At 27.1% G+C, this 18,149-nt stretch overlaps 1 protein-coding gene and 2 non-coding genes across 3 annotated transcripts; all 3 read right to left on the minus strand.

The window, feature by feature from the left end:
- Positions 1–863: 863 nt before the first annotated feature.
- Positions 864–3,062, minus strand: LOC130962560 (uncharacterized). The gene is made up of 6 exons (XM_057888758.1): positions 2,987–3,062; positions 2,658–2,899; positions 1,736–1,945; positions 1,519–1,611; positions 1,343–1,441; positions 864–1,247 (listed from the first exon to the last, which is right to left on the minus strand). The coding sequence occupies exons 1-6, from the start codon at positions 3,060–3,062 to the stop codon at positions 864–866; spliced, it is 1,104 nt and encodes a 367-aa protein (XP_057744741.1).
- A 9,346-nt stretch (positions 3,063–12,408) lies between these two features.
- Positions 12,409–12,569, minus strand: LOC130964027 (U1 spliceosomal RNA). The gene has a single exon (XR_009080140.1). It is a non-coding gene; the product is annotated as a U1 spliceosomal RNA (small nuclear RNA).
- Positions 12,570–14,331: 1,762 nt separating this feature from the next.
- On the minus strand, positions 14,332–14,490 carry LOC130963797 (U1 spliceosomal RNA). Its single transcript, XR_009079916.1, has one exon. It is a non-coding gene; the product is annotated as a U1 spliceosomal RNA (small nuclear RNA).
- Positions 14,491–18,149: the final 3,659 nt, after the last annotated feature.

Raw genomic sequence — 18,149 nt, forward strand, 5'->3', positions numbered from 1 at the left:
AATCTCCGGTTACCTACCGTAACACATATTTTTTAAAATTTAATCATTTTATGCTATATATATCAAAGAATTCTCTACATTCACTACAAGAAACAAGGGGTTTAGCCACAGAAAAAATCATGGCTAAACTTCAAGATAACGGTAGCAATTATACATTGGCCACGAAAAAATATTTGTGCCTAATCAGGGGGTTGCATTTTCAATTTGCCACAATTTTGGAGTTACTAGCCACAGTTTTAAACACCGTGGAGACCTTCAAAGAGCCACGATTCGTATATCATTACCCACACTTAATGTCGTGGCAAAATAAAAATTATCAAATTAAAAAGTATAATTCTACCACACTTCATCTGTAGCTAATTTGTGCAGGCCGGATTTTTCAGCTACAATATTTTGCGTGGCTAACGCCGGGTTATTTAAACACGCTATTTTTGTAGCTAACGTGCACTGGTTTTTATATTCCATTCGTGGCTAATTTATACTAATTTACTACATTTTTTTCTATAATTAACTTCTTTTTTATTGTGTCATAATATGTAGCTTTCGTTTTAATTTGACCGTGGCTCATTGAACAATTTTATTAAATTAAAATTATATTTACGTATATATCATTAATAACGTAAGTCAAACTTTATAAATATATAATATTTAATATTTTCTAATAAAAAATATAATAAAGATTCAGAATAATAATAATAATAATACTAATAATAATAATAATAATAATAATAATAATAATATGACAAGTCTAAATTTGTATACAATAAAAAATAAGAAAAATTCTAACATAAATAATTAAAATTCTAACATGTTCTAGAGTAAATATATTTAAAATTTTAACTATTATTTATTAACTATACTAACTAAATGTCTGACATATCACCAGACATACTAGGTACTTCATCGCCATATTTTGATGATAAAAATTTGTGCAGAGCTGCCAATTGAATTTTGGTTTCTTCATATCCGTCTAACTTTTTTTCTAATGTTTCAACCTGCTTCTCTAAATTTAACACATGCTGCTGAGATACGTTGCTGGAGACTCCTCCGGTTGTAAATCCAAAAATACGCTTAGACTTGCCAAAACCTACTGGACATACAGCACTACTAAAACCTCGCACATGCCCTACATTTTCAGCACCAAAGACCTTTCCAATTGCATCATTAGGATGAGCTAACACTTTCGAAGGTACTCCTTCAGCAGCAGCACGTTCTTGATCTTCAGGCAAATGCTCTAATATTTGCTCCTACACAAGAAAAAAAATTAGATTAGTGTATACCAAGTTTTAATTTATAAAATTAAATTATACATTAAACTAAAACAAATAACATAATAACTTACCGCTAAAATGTGCCCACCATTTACATAATTTCCATTTTTCTTCACCAGAGTCGACAGAATAACTTCACTCCGACATACAGGTCTTCCTAACTTTTTTTCCTATCATAAGACAGTTACATTATCAACGCTTCTTTTTAGAACAACTACAAATACAATAGGAATAAACGTTAAAATACCATTTCATTTGCTCTTCTAGCATTGCTTTTACTACCACCAGCATGTGATACATGAAACTTCTCTCGATTTTTTCTATTTTGCAAGCACTGTTTCTAAAATTTATAATCACAAAAAATAAAGGTAATATTGTTATAAAAATACAAGAAAAAAGATAGCTGTAATAAAAAAAATAATAATAATATAACAGTACTACTAAAAGAAACATTATTCTATTACCTTTGTCTTAGGATTTGTGTAGTGATGCACAAAAGCCGCCCATTCAATAGGAGGTATATCTGAATCAATCTTAGTTGCTAGAATTTCTTCTTTTATTTTAGTAGGATAAAAATAAATATTCCGTAACGAATATTTGTAGGCTTTCCATTGATCACCCAATGTCCTTAGTGCCCATTTAATGCCAGCAGCATAATCAAACTCAAAGTTTTCCTTCAAAATATTTATACATAATGTTAAAATTTATATTGTTCATCCCTTTACTTATTTTAACATTTTAAGTTAAAAATAAAAAATAAAAAACAGACCTAATGAGTGAAAAAATAAACCAATTCTACACAATGAATTTTTTAAAGTAGACCTAATAAAAATATAGCCAGATACATGCACTTTTCCAATAACATTAATATCCTCCTCTCATTTTATCTCTTTTTTAAAACGTACAAATACTATTAATCAAGCTAGCCAGCATGCATTTTTCAAAACACTCATAGTTTATCAACATTGTTTGTATTTCCAACAATACAACCAAATTTAAATAAGGTATCATCACTCTTATTTAATACCAGATCCAATCCTCTTATCTTGTCTATTTCAAGTAGTACTCTCTCGAAAATTCTCTCTTTATTAACTATTCTTAAGCTGTTTTTTTTTTAATATTTGCATAACTCACATCTTTTGAGAACATGATATCTAAATAGTTTATGAGTATAAGACATATCAAAATTTTCAAGCTAATATAATATTATCATATTCTAAAATCACAGAAGAGAAATCAAAATAATATACAGAAAATTAAATGGAAAAATATAAGAATTGAACAAAACTAAACATTAAAAATGAAAAGGCGCATAAATTAAAAAGATAAAGGTAAATTTTAAAAGGCAGAAAAAATTTTGGTTTTTTCTAAAGTATACATACTTACTTCAATATAGTTCCACTGCTTTTTTGTGTTGTCTTCAGGCATCTGATCCCATCTTTGAATTGAAATTGGACACAGCGTTGCTCTACGGGCCATTAAACCCAGAAACCGTACCAATAAATTTGCGCCATTATCTCGACCTTGTCCATGGCCATCAAGTTCCATCATGACTTTTTCTTCCTTTTTCAAATACCAAACTTGAATGGCACTCATTTTGTGAGCTGTAATTTCTCCGGTAGAAGTGTCTATAAACGAATGCAACATTGAATAAAAGAAATAAATCAAAGATTAGAACATAAAAAAATCACGTAAAAATTTGAAATTACATCTACCTTTGACATTCACAACTAAAGGGTCGTTATGATCTTTTTTAGTGAGTGCAGTCACTGTATCACGCTCATTCGTCATGTCTATACCCAAAGATCCAGCATCCCCTTGGTCGAGATTTATTTCATCCAAACCCTCTGCAAATTTTTTATTGCTGTTGATATTTTGTGGTTGTCGAAGTTCTGCTAGAAGGGTCTCTCTTGAACTATTACGTTTTTGCTTCATGAGAAAATCTGCCAAAATAAACTAACAAATAACACTAAAATGAAGAAAAAAAATTGTTCGGTATTTTTTATTTGGAGAATGTTGTCATATGAGACGACTCATATAACGTGTTAAAGGAAGTACCTTCACGTGCTATAGAGTAACAGATTCAAAATAAGACGTGAACAGAGTGATGGGTGGTTATCTTAAGTTTCCGCCAAAGGTATAATAAAAATTAAGCGCACTTTGAAATTTTAAATCTTGAATATTCAGAATAGTCATGGTTGTTGTTGCCGTCTTTTTACCTTTTTTTTATTTTGAAAATCTTTTTTTAATTCTACTTTTTATTATCTATTAAATAAATCTTATATTAATTTATTTCTAATACAATAGTTATTTATTTATTTATTTTTTAACGGTCAAATACGATTAAAAATTTAATTTTTAATTTTTAATCTATATATTTTTATCTTTAATTTTTGTAATAATATTAAATAACGTAAAAATCATTTTAATAAATATATGACCCTCATAATTTCTCACTACATGTGAATGATGATTCAAACGATGCACTATAATTTAATTATTTTCCTATTTTGCACGAAACAATAGTAAGAGTTATACATTAACTCAGTTTTGTAAATATTTTTACCTAAAAAATTTAATGTTTGTTAAATTTTAATTACTAAGTCCATATTTAAAATTTAATTTTATAAGAAAAATTATAAATTTTATTTAATAAATTTTACACATTTGTTTATGTTACTACTTAATAAAATTAAGAACTTTTATAGAAGTGAGTACATAATCATTAATTTATTAGTATTAATTTTCTTACAAGTAAGATTGACAACTTAATTCAGATATGAATTCATGTCGATCTTGAATTTTAAATTAAACTAGTTCATTATTTTGTATTTTGTGAATCAATTTATTAGAAAGGTGATGAATCAATTTTTGCTTGATCCCTTGATGTATTTTGTGCTTCTTTTCTTGTTTTTGTTTTGAGTTCAGAGTGAAAAGAGTGATTAAAAAAAAAACTAAAAAAAATTAATATTTTAGTAAAAAAAAAAATTAGACAATACTTGGAATGGAAAGTTTATTAAACCTTTAAAAAACCCCATATTAAGGGTAATTTTTAGTGTTTATTTTTTAATCTAAGTAGTCAATGATAAATTTTTCAAAGAATTAATAAAAAAAGATGTCTTCTATAATTTAAGTTGTTACTAACAGATTTTTCATAAGTTTAATAAAAAAAAATAGCTAATTATCCTCTTATCTTTAGTTTTTGTATTGTCTTTTATTATATTTCTCATAGTTTTATTATATTTTTCATAACTTTTGTATTGTGTTTAGTTTTTGTATTGTCTTTAAGCAGAAGGAGAAGGATTCCCAATACCTTCGATTTAGGAATTTATTAGAGTTTTTTTCTCCTTTTACGTTTTAACTTTTATCTATGATATATTTTAAAATATTTTATTTTAAAATGATATTCATTTATTTTCATTTAATGATTAAATTCAATTAAGAATTTGATTTGTTAGTTTGAGCTTGTATATTTTTTATTTTTTATTTTTGTTACAATAATATAAAGTAAAATGTAATTAATATTATAAATAAAAATTTAAAATAAAATAAAAATAATTAATTTATTTATTATTAACTAATGAAATAAAAAATTATGTGAAACAAAATGTTACCTAATAAAACGAAGGATATTATGAATAAAAAAGTGATTCATTAAAATAAAAATAATATAATAAAAAATTAGTACTAAATATTAATTACTTGCTATTGTATTTGACAAATTTAATTTATCTTTACATACTAACATAGTAAAACATACAGTAAAATTAATATTTATCTACAATAATAATTATAAAGGAAATAATTAATAGTATATTCTAATTAAATAATAGTATAAATAAAAAATTTAATTTATAATTTCATAAAATAATTTAAAAAAAAATAATTATACATATAATAAGAGTACAGTACTCACAAATATATGTAGTGAGTATTAAATTATATAAATAAAAAACTAATTTTTTACTTATCTTCAATTATTTAAATTTAACAAATAATAAAATAATTTATTTTTTGTAAAAAATTTACTGAAAATTTTTTTTACTTCAAAATTACTAATTTTTTATTACTTATCCAAATTATTTTATCTTAGTTAGATAAATTTTATCTTTATAATTAACTTAATTATTAGAATATAACTTTTATTTTTATAATTATTTGTTTTATCTAATTTTTTTTATATTTTTAAATTTAATTTCATAAATATGTGTTGATGTTAGGATATTTAAAAAAATATTATAAATTGATCATGGAAAACAAACAGAAAGAAGTAAGAGAAGAGGTTATAATTTGATTTTTATTTTTAGGAGAAGAGACAAAACACTTTTATTAAAATAATGAGGAATATAAACTTTAAATTGAAAAGCTACGATAAATATTGTTTGTGGTAAAATGTTAAATTTTAGCCACTGTGACAATGTTTCGTGCTAAATATAAGACACGTTCATTTATTTTTATCACGTTTCAGTGTTCGTGGTTAAAATTTAGTGGCTAGACTCCGTTTTTGTGGTAGTGATTAGGAAGAAAATTAAAAAAATGATACAAATTAACGTACAAATATTTTTATCGTAAGTTATTATGATTCTTTAAAAAAATATATTTATCAAAAAATTATAAATAATATAAGTTGGTTTAAAATTATATCAATGTTATTAAATCTCAACTCATTATTCTAGTCACAAAAAAAAAAAAAAAACTCAACTCATTAAAATATGATCGTTATTATATATTCATGAGTGATAAATGTTTGATGGACCATTTACATTATTTAAGACTGACCCACAATCCTTGTTTTATATATATATACACGAATAGATATGTGGTTGATTTTTAAATATTGATAGAATATTTTTGTTTCATTATCATTAAAACGAATTGAAAGACAAACTTTTATTATTTGAATGTGCTTATTTATGATTTTATCAGAAGTTATTATCGAATTCGATCATAACATGTATTATTTCATAAACATTTTATTTTCATAAATGGAAAATAAACAAGGGGAATAAAGGAGAGGTGTGCATCTTGAGCATCTCCATTTGCTAGACTCTCATTCGCGAAATCGATCGATCATCGTTTTCAATAAACAAAACCATTGGCATTTGGACAAAACATTCGTTTTCCAAATCCAACAAAGAACAAAGATCAATTTATAATTTAGACTAAAATGATAAATAAATTTTTAAAAAAATTATCAGTTTAAATAGATTAGTAGTAGTTGTAGATATATTATTTTTAAATTAATTTCTATAATTAAAATAAAAAATTTTAATTTAAATTAATTTATCTAAATTTACTATTCTAAAAAAATTTATTAATATTTTTTTTAAATTAATCTATATAAATTTTTAAAAGTTTATTTATCATTTTACTCCAATCTATGTATTATGGGGTCCATAAAGTACTTTACAAGTGTCAATTTGGATTATGTGAGTTTGATAGCTAAATTCCAACTTTATAACAAACATGGGACTTACATATTTCCAGCTTGTAGATTTTATTTCATATATACAGTCTTCAAAATTTCTGTCACCATCCCAAGATATTATTAAAAGCTTATATTAGGACAATTTACATATTTAAATAAAATCAGAAAAATCTTTATCTAAATACACAAATCAAAAAATTGTTACGTATTTGTGTAAAATGCATTATTATGTAAACTGTGGGAGCCAACCACGGTTTTTGATTTGTACATAAACAGTGGCTGACAGAGACGGATTACGTGTTGAAACAAAATGATCATAAACCCTGGTAGGCTACCACGGTTTATAAATGTAAGAAAATCTTCATAAAACCTTGCTGCCAGCAACGGTTTATGAAGAAAAGGTAATTGGCATAAATCCTTGTAGCCTCCAACGGTTTATGAGGAGGGAATATCTATATATATGTGGGTGAGATTCAACCTGTATGAGAGATCATTTTACATATATTTTTAAAATATAATATAGATACATTTTTAATTATATTAATAAGACGATTAATTTACGTCTGAATTCACAATATAAGAGTAACTTTTGTGAAATACGTTGAAGAGGATAAAAGTGTGTTTCAGTACTTTGAACGATGTTCTTTGATATTTGACAGCTTTTTTTCGTTCATTAGAAGCAAAAAATTATAACTTCTGCATTTACTCAACCCATGTACGTTGTTGCTGTTATTATTGGTTTTTCCATAATTTTTTCTAAATAAATGCTAAGAATATTAAAATAATATTCTAATTTTTATGCACTGTTTACTATTTTAATTTTTTATAATATATTATTGCTCCTATTAGAAATGATAAATTAAATAAAAAATTAATTATAAATAATAATAAAAATCTAACTTGTAAAAAATTAGAACCTAAAATAATAAAAAAAAATTATTAAAAGTACTTGAAAAGAGTACTAAAATATGTTCTTTTATATTATTTTTAATTTAATAAATAAATATTATTTTTACTTAAAAAATACTTAAAAAGTTATCCAGTTTTTATGTATTTTTAATTTATCAATAAATATTAATTTTTATTATAATAATAAAAAATTAATATACTAAAATAGAGTACTATAAAAAATACTATAAATATTAATTATTTATCTAGAAGTGATTTTAACTAATATTATCCAAACAATATTTATTTTATCAAAATCAATTTTAGTAAAATTTGCCAAACATAAATCATGCATGTGGGCACAAACTCACTTCTACCCAAAATCAATTCTACAAAATCACTTCCATTCGAACTCCAATTCCCAACGTGAATCAAAACACACACTTAAAATTTTACTAAAATTGATTTTGATAAAATAAATATTGTTTGGATAATATTAGTTAAAATCACTTCTAGATAAATAATTAATTAATTACTTAAAAAATATAATATTAAATTAAAATATTATTTTTTTAAATATATTTAATTTTTTTATATTTTTTAGTATCTTTTATATAGTATTTTTTTATAGTACTCTATTTTAGTATATTATAATTTTTTATTATTATAATAAAATTAATATTTATTGATAAAATAAAAAATAACATATAAAAATGGACAACTTTTTAAGTATTTTTTTAAGTAAAAAGTAATATTTATTTATTAAATTAAAAATAATATATAAAATAACATATTTTAATACTCTTTTCAAGTACTTTTAATAATTTTATTTTTATTATTATTTTAGGTTCTAAATTTTACAAGTTAGATTTTTATTATTATTTATAATTAATTTTTTATTTAATTTATCATTTCTAATAGGAGCAATAATACATATTATAAAAAATTAAAATAGTAAACAGTGCATAAAAATTAGAATAATTATTTTAATATTCTTAGCATTTATTTAAAAAAAATTATGGAAAAATCAATAATAACAAGCAACAACGTAAACGTGGGTTGAGTAAATGCAGAAGCTATAATTTTTTGCTTCTAATGAACGAGCTTTTGGGATGCAGAATCAAGTTGGCGTTCAAAAAAAAAGTTGTCAAACATCAAAGAACATCGTTCAAAGTACTGAAACATACTTTTATCCTTTTCAACGTGTTTCACAAAAGTTACTCTTATATTGTGAATTCAGACGTAAATTAATCGTCTTATTAATATAATTTAAAATGTATCTATATTATATTTTAAAAATATATGTAAAATCCTCTATGACTCCACCACTCAAACCTGAACAAATCCTCCCACCCTGTTGAGCATCAACGGATTATGTGTATATATATATATACATATAAACGTAAACCGTGGGAGCCTAGGAGGTTTTACGTTTAACGCAAAATTCCTCATAAACCGTGGTAGCCACCCACGGTTTATGCCTAACACTTTTCCTTCCTAATCCGTGGTTGGTGGCCACGGTTTACAGCCAAACTTTTCCTTCCATAAAACCTCCCTGTCAGCCACGGTTTATGTACAAATAAAAAACCGTGGTTGGCTCCCCCGGTTTACATAATAATGCATTTTGCACAAACACGTAACAACTTTTTGATTTGTGTATTTGGGTAAAGGTTTTTCTGATTTTATTTAAATACGTAAATTGTCCCTTATATTACCTCTTTTTTTCAGTATTTATTATTTTATTTGATCAAGATGATCATAATAATTAAAAGGAGTAAAAAATGTTTATGATAAAAGATACCATGATTGCTATTTCACAAACCATTTTTTCTTAGGATACACAAAATGGCCTCTTATATATCATTGTTATTTGTTACTACTTGATTACGCTATTCTATTTTTTTTTAAAACAGTTGCATTTTATTAATAACTTAATATATTTTCTATTCTATTTTTTTTAAAAAAAACAGTTGCATTTTATTAATAACTTAATATATTTTCTAAATAACCCTATTCAACTTAAATAGTACTCTCTAATCTGTACTATCTAGAGTAAAAGAAATATGTATGATTGCAACCATAAACTTTGACATTGCTGGCTTGACACCTTCAACTATTGCCAAAAAAGAACATTAATAATTCTATTGTTCAACTATATTGCTGGCTACATTTCTTGCAGTTTCTAATATTATTATCATCTTTCTAGCAATTATGAAACACAAGAATCCAAAGAAGGCTTCATCTATCTACAACCAAGTCAAGTAGAGGGACATTGATGTATGTAGAGATATTGTTCCCCCTAAAAAAAATAAAAAATGTCTCCTATAATTTATGACCATATTTTAGTGCTCATTTTATTATTAGATTGATTTATCGGTGATGATATATGGATAAATTAAATGTTAACTGAATTAGTTAGCCTTTGTGCGTATGAATAAACAGTAATAATTTGAAAAAATATAAATAAAAAAGCTTAAAATTTTTTTTTCAAGAAGACAATGACAATCACAACTAAAAATTTATCATCAATTTTGGTTTCTTTTTTATGTCTGCTGTAATTTTTTGCATTACACCCTCGTATTTGTTTTAAGTTCAAGTCTATCATCTTTTCGGTATTTTTTTTCACCAACAACATCAGCCCAGTTTGGATAAATGACTTAAATAAGCTCTTTTTTCAAAAGAGTTTAAAAGATAAGAACTTTTATTAACAGCAGCTTATAAATAAGTTATTTTGTGTTTAGATTTTTAGTTATAGAAGTACTTATTTTAAAGTTGTAGCGTTTGGATAAATAATTCAAAAAATACAATTTCTATTTTCACAAAAAATGGATATTAAAATAAGGATGATAACAAATATTTTCAATATTGAATGATTTTCTATAACCTAATCACTAAAATTACAATTGTTTAGGCAATTAATTCTTTATAATAGCACAATAATAATAGCAGCTATATAAAAATAATAGCAGCTATATAAAAATAAAATCACATGAAAAAAATAAAATTAAAACTGAAATTTTATACCACACATAATGTTAAATACAAATTTAATAATAAAAATAAAGTAGTAAAATAATAAAAAAACTGAAATGAATATATGTAATAGGTGGTTCAGATGGAACATTATTTTAAAATGGTGGTGGAGGGTCAATATTTTCAACAGATAAATCATTACGTAAAAATGATGGTAGAAAGCCAATACTTCTAACAGATGGAATCTTGGATGAAAATGATTAGATTTTTTTTGTTTTGAGGTGATATTTTTTACAGGAATAATAGAATGACTTTTTGAGGAGGAGAAGTCATATATTTCTACTTCTTCAAAAAGTTTTGAATTAACTTTTCAAAAAGTTAAAAGTTCTTTTTAAAATAGTGCCAAATATACGTACAATGACTTTTTATAATTCAAAAGTCAGAAAAAGTAGCTTATGCTACTTCCCAAACGGGCTCTAAATTTATGTAATTACACCAACATTTTGAATTTTCTTGAATTTTAGCAATTTCGTTATTTTGAGTTTCAACAGTTTTATTTGTTTTCAGTAGTATCCTGATATGTTTTGAATTTCTACAATTTTGTTTGCACTTTTTTTTTCGCTATTCTATCTACACTCCAATTTTTCGTACTGATTTTAAAATATTTGAGAATTTTATTTACATATTATTATAATTTTTTTAATTCGTCATGTTTTTAATAAGTTGCAGAGTTTATTGAAAAGAAAATACTATAAAAATTATAGATAGTTTTAGAAGAAGAAAAAAAAATAAAATTAAAAAAAAGTGACGTTATCAATTTGGAAATGACATTATCATCTCCTGTTAATTTTATATTATTTAGGTTGATATTAGATTAATTATATAATTATGATTAAATTATATCGTTCGCCTATAAATAAATAATTTTTATTGTATATTGACATAATAACATCTGAATATCAAATTTATTTTGAAATTAATGAATTTTAAACTCGTAATTGATATACACTAGTTATTATTATTGACATAAAGACCTTATACAAATATTATTTAAACTATATATAACCAAGTGTCTTATAAAAGACTTATTGAACGGAGATATAAATTATAAAGCAGAGTTTTTTTTATCAAGTTAATAATTATAATAACAAATAGTTATTGGATAATTAAAAAATATATAATAAATAGGCCTGTAAAATTACAAACCAAGATATTATCATCTTTAATCTATAGTGTTCTTGCCTGGCTCTTCCGAGGTATAGCTCGTTCTTCACCAAGGTCGGTGGACTCCAGAAACGAATCAAGGTATACTTCGGTAGCGGATGAACAATGGAGGTGGGTACCTGCAAAGGCACTCCGACGCTCAAGTTAGTATTGAGTAAATGATATGTCTTAATTCGGAAAATCAGACGTACCTCTCTCTGCTCTCCTTGTCTGCTTTATATTAGTGTAAATGGTCGACCGTTTGGGCTGTAACGCCCAGGAAGAGGATTAATTGTAGATCCGACGTTATTGCTTTAATGAATATTTATGGTCATGATGAAATCGTCGGTTATGATCGGACTTTTGGTGTTACCGAGCTATAACTCGTAACCGATGTTTATAGGTCATATCATATAGGTCTGTAGTTACTTGTCAAACATATGATCTATAAACTGTGTTTATGTTGAAATGAATTAAACAAACACAAATAGCTCATGGACCTTTAGGGTTATACTTTGATAATCTTCAAAATTCAAAATCACAATTTTTAAATTCAAACCAAACTAGTTAACAAAAATAAAATTAGTTCGAAGTCACTAGCAGAACAATAATTAAAAAAGCAAAATATTTTAATTAGCTAGTTTAGTAGAAGTTGCGCGAACGCAGGCCTCTGCTGTCACAAATTATGATGTAGGCTCCACCACTTAGGTAGATCTTAGGACAGCACTTCTCCAAAGTGCAATGGAGGTTGCTATCCTAGGCTATGGGCCTTTATGATCATCCATCGACCCCGTCCAGGTAAGTATGTTGCAATTGTCGTCATGTCTTTCATTTTATATTGCATTGCAACATTTTGATAGACATATTTTTTCGATGAGGTACATTAGTATAGCGCGTCTTCTTTCCATCTATAAGTAAAAGAGCAAGAAAAATTTCAAAGAAAAAAAGGATCAACCACACACGTAAGAAAAAGAAAGTAACAAAAAACAAAGAAAGAACTGACAAGATTGAAGAGCAAAATGAATTATGGGTATAAGAAAAAAAATGACAATGAATCAGGAGATATAAAAGGAGAAACAATCAAGACTTAGAGAATTGAATCTCAATTGATAACGTATTGCAGTGATTGGAAGTAATTTTGGAACAACTTTAGCGGACAACCATAAATGAAAGAGAGGCTTTAGAGCAAGTCAGCATAAAATCAAGGTCTAGAAAAAGGAAGAAAAGTGTTTCTAGTCATGTTGGTGAATGGTGATGCTAAATCCGCTCTAGTGATTTTATTTTATTTTTTTGTTGTATTTTGGGAAGTAGAAGAGAGTGGATTGTATAAACAAGCAGGGTGTAAGAATTCATAACCATTAGTGGCTAAGAAAATGAGTCCTCGCTTCTACGGTAGAAAATCCGAGTGATAGTGATAAAAGAGCATGGTGTATTTTTTGGATGTTATTTGATATGGTTTTAATGTTGTGCGTTCTGATATATAGATATCTTTTTGGTTAAACTGTTTAGATGGTATCATTTTAAAAAACTTTTATCTAGGTATTAGTTTTAGTATGGGAAGTATTTTGTTTGCTTGTGATTCTAGTTGGAGAATTGTTATTTGTTATATTTTTGTAAGTACTTATTGCTTGTTTTATCTCCAATAAAGTTGAGAGTTTTGAACCAATTGAAACAAAAATGCCATTCAACAATTGATTAAGAGTTTTTCAAGTAATCAAATCCCCATAAATAGCATAATTTGCTGTAATTCGAAGAATGTGAAACCATAAACTCTATAGGCAGATTTTAATTTTATTTTATGATAAAACTATCAACATTTATATTGTTCTGTATACAAAAATAGTTCATGTACTCTTCAAAAAATTTAACGCAAAAAAATTTGATTTTATCATAGTTTTTTCAATTCTCTAGTTTCAGGTATTAATAAATTAGAGGCCTAGTAATTTTTTAAATTAGAATGCATACCCCCTGAAGTCTCAAGTATAAAAAAATAAACAAATATTAATAAGTTTATTATCATTAAGTTTGCACTTGCCAATTGCCATTGCTGATGGTGATAATTTTTTGAGATAAAATAAATAGTGTTATGAATCTATAAAGTTATTTTACTAAAACTCAATAAACAGTTTCATTATATGCAAAATGTTGAAATATTTTAGGTGAATCCATTGGAAAAATAAATTGAAATCACTACGGGTAATAATAAACCTATGAATCTAAACCTACATAAACCTATTAACTCCTACATGAAAAGAAAAGAAAAAATGTTATGTTCAGTTTCATTGAATGCAAAATATTGAAATACAAAAAATTGACAAATTTAATGTGCGTTTTGGTTTGTATTTTTTATTTTCTGTTTTTATTTTCTAAATTTTGTGAAAGAAAAAGTGAAAATAGGAGGTGAAAATAGAAAATAAAATTTTATTATTTTCACTTTCTCCTCCATAAAATATAGAAACATAAATACTAAAAATGAAAACATAAAATAAAAAACACAAACCAAACACACCCTTAATGTTGGAAATAATTTTATCATTCACCATACTAAATAATTAAACTCCGTTTAAATAGGGACCGCGCGAACGCAGGTCCCACTACCACAAATTATGACGTAGGCTCCACCACTTGGGTAGACCTTAGGCTAGCACCCTTCCAAAGTGCAATGGAAGTCACCAGCCTAGGCCATGGGTCTTCTTGATCGCCAAGTGACCCCGTCCAGGTAAGTATCCTTAAATTGTTGTAGTGCCTCGCCTTTTATAGCATATTGAAGACTTCTCACACTCCTCTTTTGTCGATGTGAGACTTCAAATGTCAGACGTATTGTTTCTTGTCTCATGTTCTCGATGTGGGATTTGAATATTTCGTTCAATGAACTCAATGAATAGCTAATTATTAGTCTCCAGTTGAAATGATTTTCAGTAATAGAATGTGAAAAAGAAAACTTCACACCCCAAGAATGAAAATATATTTAAAAGTCAAAAGACATGAGAAACAAATTTACAAAAAAGAAGTAGTTGAAGAATGAATAGAACCATTTTTATCAAAACTTGTCAAATGATACTATACTTATTATTTTAGATATTCATATTTGTACCAGAAGAAAAGAGGGAAAAAAATTAGAATATGTTGAGTCTTGTATTGATCAAATCAAATATTTAAAAAGCATATGTTAGGTTACAAACTTTTTTTTTCATTAGGATATATTAATTTATGTATTTATCTATTCTTATCTTAGGTCATATCTTTGTAGTTCCACAAAGTTCATTAACAGACATATTTATATATTTTAGCGGTAACCCAATTCAAGCACATACCGTTCTTTTTGATTAACAAATACCTTCAAAGTTATATTAGGTTAATTTCATAATAATGATTAAATTGTATCCTTAACCTATAAATTGATACTTTTCATTGAACAATCACATAATTACATGTGATTATCAAATTTATTTTTAGATTATTATCATAAATTATAAACTCGCAATTGATGTACACTAATTATTATTGAATAAACACCTATATCAAATATTATTTAAACCATGTATAACTAAAAGTGTCTTATAAAAGGTTTATTGAAATCAAATATAAATTATAATGGAGAATTATTTTTAAAGATAATAATCATAAGGACAAAATAGTTATTCAGTAATTGAAGATATAATTAAACAGACCTGGAAAGTTGCAAACAAAGATATTATCATCCTTGATTTATCATAAATAACTCAGGAAGCCTTTTGGGATTATACTTATGCTAATACTAAAAAATTAAAATTATATCAATTCCACAAGGGAACCAACTCACTATATGCTAACTACCAGCCAACTCAAATGGGCCGGATCCAAAACCCAAGTGGCCAAAAAATCATCTACCCAAATATCTAACTTTTATCCTAATTATCGTAAAGAGTTCAACCGCGGCTCTCTTCTCTCCAGCTCCATACCATCATCGAGCTTCTTCTCCACGGCGGCACGCTCTGCGTCTCGCCCCCTAGTTGTCTTCTCTCCCACCAGTAACCCCAATCAGCGCCGTCAAGTACTCCAGTGAAGAAGCCACTGCCGTCGCATGCGAGGAAGCCATCCTTGTTGACCGTGACTCTACTTACTGCCACCTCTGCATCGAACACTAGTCAAATACGCCGTCGCGGACTCATTTTCTCCGGTAGGTGCGTCAACAACATCCACCACTTTCAGCATTCATCACGGCGTCGTGAAAGCCGGCGCTGTCGTCAGAACGCCCTTGATTTCCGTCTCCGTCGCACGCTGTTGCACATGAACTACCCCAATCGACGCTGACAGGTCAGTGCATGTTAGGGTTTCATTGGAAATTGGATGTTGCTAATCTGTGCTAGGGTTCAGGAACTGCGGTTGTTGTCGATTTATGTTTAATTTTGATAAATTCACCAAGATATTCTCCAATTGGTTTGTATATTGTTAGGGTTTTAAATAATAGAAGATGCTTTTCTTCTGTTTTTGGTTTTAGAAGAATGTATACTAGTTCTTATGTGAAGATATTCTGATTTTTGGTGGATTGATAAATGGATTTGTCTTTGATTTCAATTGTTGGATGTTTCTAATCATGTGAATTAGATGTCTATTTTTGTTGAGTATGTATATGATTTAATTATAATTTATTGGATGTTGTTTTTTGTTGTAAATGGATAGTTCTTACTGAATGATTATGGATGTTGTTTTTATCATAAGATTTTTTTTTGAAAAGATTAGTTCTGATTTAACCACATGTAATGCTTCAGATCCACACCCGTGAAGAATTTCGGACTATTGAGATGCAGTCATCTCCCGAAACCAAATATTATGCAGCGAATTATTTTCTTTTTTGACAAATTACTAGATGCATACTTTATAGTTTGTACCATTTTCCCTCAAAGTAACATGCATGACATTCCACATGTCCTAAATTCCAATCATGAATCATTGGTATGTGTATATGAATCTAAAATATGAACCACTATCTAATAATTGCAAAATTACAATCAAAAGTGACATGTTAATATTACCCTAGAAAAAAAAATCATAATATCTTCCATAAAGCTTTTTCTTTTAGGCCAACACACTTGTTTTAATAACAGTATCTCTGACCTAAAGACCTTTACATACGCTAATGTGGACTCCATCGGTATTGGGCTTGAAGGAGGTGCTAACACTCTAAGATGGGATGCAACAACCCGCATGCAACTAGTGAATGCCAAGTGCATTTGCTGGCTATTTAACAGGGTAAGGTTCTTCACTTTCAGGTTCTTGCATTTATGAAAAGTGAGGGCCTGCAGTGTGATAAAATTCATTTGTAGGGTTTATCTTATGTTGAATTTAGGGGATTTTATCACCTTTTACCCACATTTATCCAATAAAATAGCATGGTTTTATAACTTCTCCTTTAATTATGCTTAAGAGTGAAAACATGCTTTTTAGGTCTTAAAATAGCTAAATTTAATTTACCTTTGATTCCATTAGATGCCTTGATATGTTTTTTAAGTGATTTTAGATTTAGGAGGCAAAGATTGGATAAAGGGAATAAAGGAAAAGCATGTAAAAATGGAGAACTCATGAAGAAATGAAGGAATTGCAAAAGCTGTCAAGGCGACCTCTTCGCACTCAATTGACCATAACTTGAGCTATAGAGGTCCAAATAATGCGGTTCTATTTGGATTGTAAAGCTAACATCCGGGGCTTCGAAATGAAATATAGGATTTGCCATAGTTGCTACACGTATAGTAACGCGTACGCGCACTGTACGCGCACGCGTCGTTGCTGCCATATGATCCACTTAAAGCAATACGTGGCCAGCGAATTCTAGAGCCTTGTGGGCCCAATCCAACTCATTTCTGATGCTATTTAAGTCAAGGATTGAAGGGGGAATCAACATACTTCACATACTTTAGATGCTAGTTTTCCATTAGTTTAGTTTAGCTTAGTTTTAGTAGTTAGAGTTAGTTTCTAGAGAGAGAAGCTCTCACTTCTCTCTAGAATTAGGATTAGGTTTGGATTAGAATTTCTAGATCTAGGTTTTAATTCATGTTCTCTTCTACTTCTACTTCTCAATTCTTTGTTGTTACATTCATCTTCTTCTATTCTTTTGTTGTAATTTCCTTTATGTTGTTCTTATACTTTGTTGTAGATCTACTATTATTTCTTCTACCTTCTTTCCATTCAATCCAAGGTAATTCATAATAATTGTGTTTCTTTGTGATTGTTGTTGTTAATTCTTTGTAATTAATTGTTGTTAGATTTTGTTCTTGTTTTTGATTTACTATGCTTTTCTTTTGTGCCTTCCAAGTGTTTGATAAAATGCTTGGAAGGATTTTAGAGTAGAATTTTATACTCTTGGCTTGGAGAGGTAACTTAGGACCTCTTGAGTTACTAATGTCAAA

The sequence above is a fragment of the Arachis stenosperma genome, chromosome 2 (genome assembly GCF_014773155.1).
Source record: "Arachis stenosperma cultivar V10309 chromosome 2, arast.V10309.gnm1.PFL2, whole genome shotgun sequence".
Lineage (NCBI taxonomy): Eukaryota > Viridiplantae > Streptophyta > Magnoliopsida > Fabales > Fabaceae > Arachis > Arachis stenosperma.

Bases quoted from the DNA above. Each gene is read 5' to 3' on its own strand.
- LOC130962560 (XM_057888758.1), bottom strand. From the start codon at position 3,062: ATGACGAATGAGCGTGATACAGTGACTGCACTCACTAAAAAAGATCAT. The intron at 1,612-1,735 runs GTAATAGAATAA...TATAAATTTTAG, and splicing joins ACACAAATCCTAAGACAAAG to AAACAGTGCTTGCAAAATAG. The intron at 1,248-1,342 runs GTAAGTTATTAT...TTTCTTGTGTAG, and splicing joins ATGGTGGGCACATTTTAGCG to GAGCAAATATTAGAGCATTT.